The sequence below is a fragment of the Columba livia genome, chromosome 9 (assembly GCF_036013475.1).
Source record: "Columba livia isolate bColLiv1 breed racing homer chromosome 9, bColLiv1.pat.W.v2, whole genome shotgun sequence".
Taxonomy (NCBI): Eukaryota; Metazoa; Chordata; class Aves; order Columbiformes; family Columbidae; genus Columba; species Columba livia.
The window spans coordinates 17968510-17980735 of NC_088610.1; the positions used below are offsets into that span (position 1 = coordinate 17968510).

General features: G+C 38.4%; 1 protein-coding gene across 22 annotated transcripts in view; it reads left to right on the forward strand.

Moving 5' to 3' along the window:
* The window catches only part of DOCK10 (dedicator of cytokinesis 10), a 153080-nt gene that overhangs the window by 106622 nt on the left and 34232 nt on the right, over positions 1–12226 (forward strand). For 18 of the 22 annotated variants that reach the window (XM_065074045.1, XM_065074053.1, XM_065074048.1 and 15 more), the window contains 9 exons: positions 108–229; positions 904–990; positions 1598–1690; positions 2145–2263; positions 4985–5054; positions 7543–7656; positions 8867–8938; positions 9586–9732; positions 11627–11710. In XM_065074045.1, coding sequence (XP_064930117.1) covers positions 108–229; positions 904–990; positions 1598–1690; positions 2145–2263; positions 4985–5054; positions 7543–7656; positions 8867–8938; positions 9586–9732; positions 11627–11710 — 908 coding nt within the window. The remainder of the gene's footprint in view (positions 1–107; positions 230–903; positions 991–1597; positions 1691–2144; positions 2264–4984; positions 5055–7542; positions 7657–8866; positions 8939–9585; positions 9733–11626; positions 11711–12226) is intronic. The other 4 variants (XM_065074047.1, XM_065074068.1, XM_065074052.1 and 1 more) reach the window with 1 other exon arrangement.

The following is a 12226-nucleotide window of genomic DNA, read 5'->3' on the forward strand; positions in this document are numbered from 1 at the left end:
ACGTTCAAATAAGGATTGCAGAATTTCTGGCTGGATATTATTGTCTTCCTTTGAGCTTCAGAAGCTTAATTTTCCAAAGAATCAAATTGATTTGTTCTTGTGCACAGTGGGATATGCGTGGCTTCCTTTGTTGAAAGATGCCCAGTTGGCTTCCCAAGAGCACAATGTGGCAGTGGCAAGCAGCCTGCCTCCCAGTTACCTCAGCCTTCCAGAACCAACTAGTGGAAAGGTATTAATTCATACTTTGATATTATTCAAATGGTACAGAGCATTTATTTGCAGATGTTTTACATGAGATCAGATTTGCTTTTACACTTACCTAGAAGTGTAAATGATAAATAGGATATCAGTTTTAGATAATTCACATGCGTATCATTGAGTGTGTGAACTATTATGTGTTCCACTGGACTGAGAGTCGTATATTGCCAATTCACAGCTATATATGGAAAAAGTGTATTTTATAACTATGTATTCTACAATATTATGCTTAACTTCTCCAAAACATGAGTGAGAGTGCTCTTAAAGATCTCTTTTCACAAACTCAGGCCATATGACTTCAATTCTCCAGCTGACGTGAGCCACGATCATGATTCATTCTCCACTTTGTGGTGTGATATAATATTTTCCCACTGATCCTGTCCAGTTTGGATTATTTCTGCATCCTTGTATTTGTTTCACTATTGTCATGAGGACAGGGTGGGGCAGTAATCTGGTCCCTTAAATTATGACATTTGTGGGCTTGTGCTGAAAAGGAAGTTTGTACTGTAATAATCCTGCAGTTGTGAAAGCACAGTAGCTAGCACAGTTCATGCGCACACATGTACAAAGCTATGCAGGGAAAATTTAATGCGCACTTGAATAAGTAGGAAATAAGTGGGAAATTTTGTTTGTTTGTTTTAATAGCAGATCGGCTGTGATGTAAAATGGGTAGATAGTGGGAAACCACTTTTCAAAGTCTCTACTTTTGTTGTATCGACAGTAAATACTCAGGTAAGCCAAATTCCCTCTTACCTCTGTTTACCTGCTTACAAACAAAAAGGGTCCAGGAATGTCTGAAAGATGCTATACAATCTTGTATGAATTTGTTTCTTTAACATTTAAAGGCAAGATCACAGTATCACAGTATGTTTGGGATTGGAAGGGACCTCAAAAGATCATCTAGTCCAATCCCCCAAGATGACAAGGGTGGAACACGCACTTAAAGGACAAATAGAAATTATTTAAGATTATACCAACAGAAAAATTATGGAATATCAGTTTCAACAGCAAAAGGGTAAATTGTGAGCCTCAGGAAGAAAACAGCAGGAAAAAAAAACCCCTGGCCATTCAAATCCCTTAGACTGTGAATTAAAAACTAGTTGCTCACAACACTGAAAAAAGGAGTGGTCAAACCACCTAGAAATAAGTTGTGTGTAGCAAGCTGTGTTGGCCAATTGGTCAGGCTGAGTAAGTTGATCTGTCTTTCTGTGTCTTATGTCTAAGGCAGTAGGGACCAAGTATGTTCTTCAGTATCGTAGGTGATCAATGTAACCAATTAATGGAGCTGAATTCTAGTCCTTTCTATAATATACATTAATCTGAATGTTTATTATTTTAGGATCCATACCTGAATAACTTTTTCCATCAGTGCCAAGAAAGGGAAAAGGATCTATCCCAGCCTCCTACCTCAAACTTTATCAATTCTTGTAAGGTAAAGTAACCTACAGCACAAACTGTGCTATAAAATTGCACTTAGGGCTTTATCTCAACCAATCTGTCATTGCACAATTCTAAACGTGGCATATTAGGAAATACAAGTCTTGAAAGCAGTACTTAAGTTATTTTCTTGATTTTAGATACATATGCTTAGCAAAATATGAAAACTGGTTTTAGTTTCTCTTTTTTTGTCTCTTTTTTTCCCTCCTTAAGTCAGGCTAGAGCAAAATATTGGAATTCTGAAATTTTGACAAGACCTACAGTTGTTGTCTGGTTGTATTTAACACTAATTCCATGGGGAACCAGTCCTCTACTTAGTTGTCCTGTTTTTCTACTGCTGTTACACAAGTGGCTGAAATGTGTTTTACCTGCTGAAGCAGGAAACCAAGTAATCAACTTTCATTGCTCATACTGGAAAACTCTCATTTTCTTTCTTACATCTGTTACAGAATTTGCTGAGGATCGAGAAGATCCATGTAATTATGAATTTTCTTCCTGTAGTCCTGAATCAACTCTTCTGGGTTTTGGTGCAAAACAGTGATGATGAAGTTACAACAGCTGTGACCAGGTATCTGAATATTTTCTGTATGAGGAAAAGGATTCACTCCGAAGTGCAAATATAGAGTTAGTGCAATTATAGCTGCTCTTACAATGGCTGACTGTGACTTCTAGAATTCAGTAGATGAGAATGCCTGTTTCCCCCTTAACACAATGCTCTGCAAATTACGTGTGGAAGAGTGTGGTGTCATGTGGCTGAATGATAGCAACCAGGAAATCACTGACCCTGGCAAGCATGTCTCTGTACCCTGAGGCAATCCTAGGTTAAGGTCTCATTCTCAAGGAGCTAAGTCCTACCTAACAAAGCTGAATACCAGTTTTGGTTTATGTTTGTGTCTGAGGCTATGAAGTTCAGCACAGGAAGAGCTTAGCATCTTGCAGCATCCAATGAAGAGTCAAACAACCAGGTCACACTGTTCTGGGCATTTTTTAATTAGAGTATATCAGCAATAACTGAAGAGCAATGGAAGCATTTTCCAGTGAGCAGGCAAACAACTGGAATGATTTGCTGAGTCTCTCACCCCTCACGTAATGAAATTGTTTTTATTGATGCTGTTAATCAGGGCAGCAGGAAAAAATATTGGAAAGATTATTATTGGTCTCTGCAGGAGGGCAGAAAGTTGCATTGCATTTTCTTTTGGCCATAGTGGTGTTTTTGCTGTACTTCTGCCAGTAGCTAAACATGGGCACTACAATACAACTAATAGGAAAAGAAAATGGCAACTATATTTAGCAAGCCTGTTAGACTAATCTGCTGTCAGTGTATTTTTTTTCTCTCCACAAATTGTTCTTCAGAATTAGTTCAGGTTTCATGGCACCTTGCAGTCCAGTTTTACTACATCTAGGCACTAGGATTAGAAGAACCTTTCCTTGTAAACTTGTGTGATTTCATCACTACAGACTATTTTCCGAGGGAGAGAGGCAGTCGGACCTTTGTTCAGGACTCCTTTATGGCCAACAAATCAACTGATGTTAAGGTTAGATAAAGAGAATGAAAAATTTCATCCAGGCTGGAATTTCAGTATCAGTTAACTGACTGGAAAATAAATGCTACAGAAAATGCAACTGTTAAAAAAACAGTTCTAGTAATTAAATGGAAAAATGAAAAGATGTTAATATTTTCCTGCTTAAGATTTTGGCTATACAGCCACCTGGCCAAAAAAAAAAGAAAAGAAGGATTCTCAGTGTTTTTCTTGTATTTGTAGTGGCTTTTGTGCGGATAGACTTGATGTCAACGGGAATATGCACGTCTGCACAGTGTGCCATTCATTGACGTGTCCTATATATACACACATTGTATTTTGTTTAGAATAGCTTGAAGCAGCTTGTGTTGAACATATTAAAAGCAACAACAACAGAATGAGAGCATAGATTGGCTTATGTGTTGGGAAGAAAACATTATTCTTTTTATACTCTCTCATGGTTATTTACTTGTCTGGGGGCCCAGTCATGTCATCATTTCTCTGTCTCATGTTTGCCAGAACTCATTTCAATTTCAAATCAGAATAAAGGCTGAAGGAGCAGAATAGGCACAACTAATTTTGTTATAGCTTTTTTTGTTTTGCTACAAGGTTTACTTTTCCTACTAACAGTGAGAAATGAAATATATGAAAAATACTGACTTAAAATAATTACAAAGCTTTTGAATTCAATAATAAGAATTGGCATAAAACACTCAAATAACCAAGCTAGTCAAAATTGCTACTTGTATATGGACCACAGTCAGCAATATTAATACTTCATTTTAGTCATACTGTTACTATGCATATCCCTCAATTTGAGATGCTGTTCACTAATTATTGACATTTGAGAACCATGAACTGTTTCCTCCCCATTCTTTTAACATAAAAGTAAGATAATGAAATTGCAGAGTCTTTTCTGTGTCAAGTATCCTGGAAAAATTAAATCACAGTAATCAAGAGGACATCTTATGGTTGAGTTGAAGAAGATTTCTTGCTCAGAATTGTGTTTTCTGAAACAGGGTGATCTCAACGATCGCTCGGGTACAAATGGAAGAGAAAACTTTGCTGACATGCTTGTCTGTTAGTAGAAGCTCAGGTTGTGAGAGTGGGTGCCGACATGACCCAGGCAATTTTCCTCCATGCTGCTGGTCACCAAGCTGGTCTGCAGAAACTCAGAGCATCTGTGGTTGCACCAAGTGTACGGCCTCTCCCTGCTACTGTGCCGGGAATGCTGGGTATGGGCAAACAGTGCAGGAAAGGGACCTGCTCAGGCTTGACCTTAGGCTTGTGTTTGTCTTTGGTTAATGGTGCTGTCATAAGCAAAGTATCACAGCTTTACAGAATTACCGTGATCTGACAGAACCTGACAAGCATTCCCAAAGAGGCTTTTTCCCCTCTGTTTCATTAACATACTCTAATTTTTCTTATTCCTAATCATCCAAAGTCAGTATAAGTTTAGTTAATAGGGGTTTTTTTGTTTGTTTGTTTGTTTTTTTTGCTACATCAGTAGGGTTATAATCATTAAAACTGGGTGCATTTTGTTAGACAAATGCACATATAGCGGCACAATCCATGCAAGTGGAAGGCCCAAGGGGTGACCATGTTTTTCCCAGTGGAACAGTTTCTGCACATACTATTTATCATCTGAATCACAACCCTTATGGACTGTTCCAAATAAGGTTACAATAACAGAAAAATGTGATGCATCAGGTAAACTTTCTCTGCCTTATGACACAAAACAGCTCATTATTTTTTCTTTTATCTTGCAGGGTTCTTACTAACATTGTTGCTAAGTGCCATGAAGAACAACTAGAAAACTGCATCAATTCTTATGTGACGGTAAGATTCCTGTTGTACTGTTAACTAGTTTATGTGGGGGGTTTTGTTTTGGCTTTTGTGGGTTTTTTTCCTGTTTACTCTTAGTTGTACTTGCTTGTGGCTTTCTCTGCATTTGCATCATAGCTTTCTACTACTAGTAGGATGGGTATCTCTAGTTAGGAAACTAAGGTAAGATTTGGAAGAGGCTGAGACAATTCTCCTCTGCCATAAGTTTCTTCTGTCACCTTGAACATATTACACCGCCTTTCTGTGTTTTGGGGGCATCCTGTAGAGCAGGGACACTCCATGGATTGTCCTTATCCACCAAACTTGGCTGCATCCTGGCTTGCAACTTTGCTCCAATGAGGAGGACAAAGGGCTGCTCATGCTTCCTCTGCTTGGTGCAGCTTTCTTTTTATAGGATACCCAGTTGAGCAAGCACAGGGGGAGGAAACTGCAGGGCACTCTTAAAGGGTACTGGGATCTGGGAGGGGTGACTCTCCATAGCTGATGACTAGAGCTTACGTTTTAAAGGGGAGACCTAGTGCAGTTGCACTTCCACAGAGCCTCTGGGAACGTAGGCTTATTGGCAGTCTTTGTGAAATGGTGTTAAACTGAGAACTTCCCACCTTACAGGGTTTGAGAGAAGGGAAGCGGGAGACAAATAGATGAAAGATCATAAAATTTCAGCAGGATAGATACCAGGGACATTTAATTTAGTTTGCTCATAGTTTGCAGCATTCTTCTTGACTGTGAGATTTCTCACTTTAAAATATCTGGCCATCTGTATTATAGGTGTGCAGGGTTGCCCTCATTGTAGTTGAAAAGGATCCACAAGTGGTAATTTTTATGGAAGAGGTACTTCTGAGTGTCTTCATGGTTGCAAGATGGCTGCATCTTTCTTAGGAAGCTGTAGCTTTTTAACTAAGCTTTACATTATTTTCTGAAGTTGTCATTTTAGTTTCAAAATCCTGTGCCTTTATGTGTGCTGTTGTACATAAATTCTTCTCTCATTTGTGGAGTTCATATTCTTGTAACTGAACCCTGTTTACTCAGCTTTTTTCATCCATTATTGTTTTGAAGAGGGGGGTATATATAGAATATATATGGATACGTTCTCTGGAGTTTGGTTCTGGGCAAGATGTATTATTGCTAAAAAGGCCAAAGGAGTGGCCTCTTTAAAGATCATCTCCTTGTTATCTGTATCAATTGAATATCTATTTAATGAGTATGAGTAGTGCTATTGGCCAGCAAGTATCTCAAAAATTATGTGTTTGGGTAATAACTTTATAAGCTGAGATTTTTATGAAGAAGGATGTTTTTAAGTAGAAGAATTCTGCTGAGGTCTAGTAGAACTGTTTAGGCTCCAAAATAAATACCCTATGTAACATTTCAATGTAGTTAATTATATGAGTATTAACACCTCTTCTACACAATAACTTTTCAGAATTGCCACAGACACCTATTGCGGCTCAATATCTTTGAAATAACAAGTGATTATTAAGCCACACCAAAAGTCCATTTAACCTGTTTTTCCATTTCCAGCAGCAGTCAAAAGCCAGTAACTGTTAATCTCCTTTATTCATCTGTAAGGAAATGAATACCTACTTTAGAAATGCTGATCTGGGAATAAGTAAGTTGAGAATTGTGAGTGACTCAGATGCAATAATAATGAGAAAATACACTGACTTAAACTGAACCCAGAAATGTCAAACTATGTAGGGAGAACCTTATGGCATCTGCTCTGGAAACAAGGCTGAATATTAGTAAGATGTTTTCAAGTTGTATTCCTTTCTTTTACCTGCCTTGCTGAATGGAAAAGGTATTTCATCCCAACTGGTGCACTGGCAGAGCTCTTGCTTTAGGGAAGGTATAATGAATCCCAATATCAAATTATTAGCTTAAATTGTTAAATAAAACTCATACTGGATTTATGAGTTCTGAGCAACTTGGGAAGACAAATTCCACTCTTGAGGGCTGAATTTCTGAAAGGGGTAGAGTTTTCCCCTTCAGTCAGCTCCAGCGGGTGCTCTGTGCCATTCAGGACAAAGAGTTGTTACCAGCTCTGACAGGCTGTTGCCACTGGAAGAAAGGAGCAAGTGAAAGGTGGCCCTGACTAGGTGGGTAAAAAACCCTCTGTACCTCCTCTGCTTGCTTATTCTTTTTTTTTCCCCTGGTGAAATGTCTTGAAAGGCAATTTGAGGTGTCAGGATCCTATGCCCTACAGAAAAAAATGAACCGTAGCACCGATTTTAAGCAGAAATTCCTCTTGGTTCACAGTAAGCTGAAATCAACAGGAAGTTGTGTTTAAAACTTGGATTTTGTAGGGGAGCAGTGTTGAGCTGTTACTGCTAAGGGGAGTTAAACTTCATGTGAATGTATTGTTCAGTCAAGGTATTTTGGCAGCAGAGATTGTCAGGACTGTATAAATAATTTGTCTTCTCCTGAGTTTTTTTGTATTTGTTTTAATGTACATTTTGATAATTTTTGTTTTTCCTTTCTTCTTCAGTACGTGTTCAGGACCAAATCATTTGAAGAAAGGACTGTTCATGAGGAGCTGGTCAAGAATATGACTGGTCTTCTGAGGTTAAATGACCAAGTAACAATGAAACAGGTTTTGAAGGTGAGTGATAGCATATTTGTAGTTTTACTACTGGTTTTCTGCCTGAAACTCACTAGTTGCCTCTCTTTCTCCTCTTCTCTTTCCCTGTACAAGCTTTGCACAGATGACATCCTGCAGTGATTCAACAGGACAGGCTTACCAGACTTGCTGCAGTTTCTCAGTATAACACATTTCTCAGAATGCCGTGGTTTACATAATAAAATTAATCCTTTCTGTTACAGCTCTGAGTGAGAAGCTTAATTCTTACACAATGTGATGTGACCAATTGCTTTTAGGATACTTTGTTTTAATTTTTATTTTAGAAGATGCAGGGAGAATATTCATCTGTAAGTAGAACATTAATATCTGATTTCAGCTGCTGCCTTTGATTGACAGTGACCAAAATGAGAATGATTGAGGTTTCCTGAGGTTTCTCATGTCAAACCAGCTCTAAGCAATTAATACACATGCAAGCCCCATCACTGAACATGTCATTTATGCTATGAGAGCTAACCAGTGCAGCTCAGGAGTTCCCAATGGCAAAAATACATTCAATTGTGCCTATTTCCTGTGTTGAGCCCCTGGAATAAAAAATAGGCTGAAAAAAGCAGAAAAGCATCCTGCAGGAAACCTGGCTCATGCAAAAGTATTTCTGGTTGTGTTTGTTGTACTGTGGGTTTTTTTTGCCAATTTGTAAGCTTTTTGAGTGTGTTCCTTTCACATATCTCCTGAGATGTGAGGTTACAGATATTAATCTGTATCTCCTACCTGTTTGCTATTACAAATGGTATTTGAAGAAGCACTCTGTTTATCTTTTCAACAAGTACCATCTATTTTGGGCCAAATTACCAATCTGCTGGAACTAACAAAGCAGTTTATTCTCAGCTTTTGTTCTCTGGGGTTCTCTGCATTGTGCATTTCTGCCAGTTACCTGCAAACAAATAGTGAAGATGGTGCTCCGCAGCAATGGAGAGATGGTAGGAGTGGTGTGTGGTGGCTCTTCATTGCACAGAGCCACAATGACAAACTGCCTGAGATGTCTTCAGCTTTCTTAAGGATGTGATCCCATGTTTCTCAAATACGTGGCACTTAGGGTCTTTGATTTGTTTGTCATGTAGAATTTATCATTTTGCATTACTGAGAAATGCAATCCATCTATAAGGAATGGTAATGCATCATAAAGTATTTATCAATCACTTTTCCTAATCTCTTTTTTCCTTCTTTTGAACAGCATTCCTGGTTCTTCTTTGCTGTTATCTTAAAATCAATGGCACAGCACTTGGTTGATACAAACAAAACAAAGGTAAGTATATATATGATCTCAGTTAAGTAGGCAGTGTGCCTCTTAGGGAAAGTAGAAAATGCAGAATCCTGGGAAATACATATGCTTGGACTTTTCTTCTTGACTGGTCAAAAAAAAAGAAATGCTGTTATGTTTTGTAAAATACTGCTTTTACTCAAGAAACACATTATATTACCTGCGCGGCTCAAATCTATTATTCTTGCTTGTACAGAACTGATGGGCCAAAAATACCATTGCATCAGCTTTGTAATGGGCAGGTTAGAATGGAATGAAAATTCTCTAATTTCTGCTGGTTACCCAACAGGTGATTATGACAGACAGCAAATAAACAATCTAGGAACTCTCCTTTGCTTTGAGCAAACCTTACATAGCTGGAGATCAGTGTTTTGACCTCTTTTCTGCCTGATTATCAAAGATGCTCCTATTATACTTATGCTGGAATCTGAGGATAAGGTTTCCCACTTTCCTATGAACAAGTTTCTTCTTTTTGGCATTTATAGTCTGAATAGATCCATTGAACTCTAGAAATATTTTTCTTCTGTGTTGAATGACCTCTGTTTTATTGTCTTTATTCTTAGCCTGAATGTATTTTCAGGTTTAATGTGCAACATCATACATTCTCAAGTGATGATCTGTTCCCTGTTTAGGTTTCTCGAACTCGGAGATTTCCAGAGTCATTTCATACTGAGCTGGATACGCTTGTGATGGTCTTAGCAGACCATGTTGTTTGGAAGTATAAAGATTCTCTTGAAGAAACCAGGAATGCAAACTATAGCACTGCCAAATTTCTGAAGGTGAGATGTCTGTCATCACAGCATATGCACTTATTTCCCCATACTTAATGCAAACTTTAGACTATTCTAGTCTAGTCAAAGGAAATAAAAACAATTCTGAGAGAATGATGGCTCAATATCCAAGTTTAGTGTTGGCCTGTAGCTCGGTTTTTCTATGCCCTTGGGTCTTTGAGAATGCAAAAGCTTTATCAAAGTCTGCTTTAGAGCAATTTTGATTCATTTATGTCTATTCTCTAAAATAGCCCACATTTTCAAATTTTGTGGATTCTTATATTGCATTCAAATGGGTAAAAGTTTGGTAAGGAATGAAACGGTAGTTACATTTGAGCTGGTATTTTTTCTTTAAATAGTATAGCTCTGCATGACTGCAGGTGGATTAATATTTCCCAATCACAACAGGGTGGGTAGCTTTTCCAAACCAGAATAAAAAAATCGTAAATATTATGTGAGATACTGTAATTTACCTTTTTAACTCTGCAATGCCATTTCATTTACCAAATATAAGAAAATACATGCATGCTTTGGAAAAGTCACTACAAGGGGTTGCATTTTGTGGTTTTGTCCTCATATTCCTCAATCATTTTTATTTTCCCATCACTGCGTTAGCTGTGGAGCATGGGAAAATTGCCATTCAATAAGTTACTTAATCTAGATTCGAACTAGATGCACACACACCCCACTTCCCATTAATAGAATGATGTGCATTAGTGATGTACAGGACGGTGTATGTGGTACACACTAAAACCTGGCCTCAAATCTTTTATGACAAATGGAAGCACAGCATTAGGAGAGAGCAATATTCCAACAATCAAATGTTCCTGTGAGGTTATAAGGAAAACAACCAGAAACTGAAAATGGTTTTTTTTCCTTCCACACACAGGTGAAATAAATGATAAGCTTGCTCTCCGCTGTGTTGCCCTCTGTTGCTGATACCATATGGAAGCCCTGTTTGCTGTTGGCATACTGATGTTAAGCTGTGTCTGTTCATAGTGGTAGATCATTTGGAAGATGATGTTGGTTTGAGGCAGGAGGGGCTCAGTCAGTAGTTGCAGGCTGTTGCACCTGTGAAGGTGTTGCAGATTTACATGCAATTTTTGTGTTTTAGCTAAATGGGGAAGACAATAATGTTATATTATATGATGTGGCATATGGCTGTGTTTTAATTTCTTTTCTAATCTAGTCTGTCAGAAGGAATTACATAGGTTAGAGATGATACGGCTTTCTCAGGCTGGGATTGCAGCAACCTTGTTTGAATGCTGCATGGTGGAAGGCTCGGGGCTTCGCTAGTTTTGCAGAGTACCAGAGAAGGTGGGGAATTCAAGATTGCGTTAGGCAGATTCTGCAAGGAAAAATATCAGTAACTGTAGCACCAAGGCCCTCAAACACTTTTACACCTTCTGGCTCTTTAGCCCCATCAGTCAGCAAGAGCAGTGTTCTCATCATACAGTAATGTAGTGGCATATGTGTTCCCAGAGAGATAACAGAGCTCACAGACAGCAAGTGTCATGGCTGGACTAGTTCCTCAGGAGGAATTGCTGAAGGAGATGTTCAGGTCAGCTCCCGTCATGTGCCACCTCCAGTGATTAAGTGTTGCAGTACATGAATGGCTTTGATTAGCTAAACTTTCTCCTAGTGCACTGGATGCTATGATGGTTATTTTTAGACTATAGACACAGTGAAAATGAAAAGTTTGATCAATCTATTATTACTGAAGAGAAATTTAAAAATCAAGCCAGATTCACCAGTTCCCTGGTTTTCCTTGCCCTACTATATGCCTAACTTCATCTGCACAAATGATTCAAGTTGGTAGGTGACGCAAAGCAAACAGCTGGGCGAGGCCATGTACTGCTTTTTTTGGCTAAAAAATAATACTTCTTTTCTCCTCCTTTCTTAGCGCTGTTTTACATTTATGGATCGTGGATTTGTGTTCAAGATGGTCAACAATTATATAAGTATGTTTGGAACAGGAGATAGCAAGGTACAGTTCTGACTTTTGTTTGTTTATTTGTTTTCCGAAGTGAGCAGAATATTTTTGTACTGAAACTAAGATCTATTTACTGTAAATTTGTGTTAAATTCTCTTGGGTTTTGTCCATTGGTCCCCTTTTCTGGGACTGAATAGCCATGTCCAAACAACTGCTCATTGAGCCCTGCAACAGAAGACTCTGCAAAGACTGCTCAGACCAAAGCATGCAAAAGGCTGACCAGTCAGAAGTTCTTTGAATTTAAGCTTTGATTCTGTGGAGACTACACATGTGGTTTGGTCTACAAATATCAGTGGCAATGGACAGTACATTTCTTTGAGGAGATTAAAGTAAGAGCATATGAGCAAATTGCCATAGTGTAAACTCAAGTGAGAATGTAACATCTTAGTTACTTTGAATGAATGGTATGTTCTTACCTCGTTGATGATGCAGGAAAGCCCATCTCCTCCAAATTAGTTTGTGCTTATTATGAGGAAAATTCCCTGCAGCCTGAAGTTCTTCTATAATACC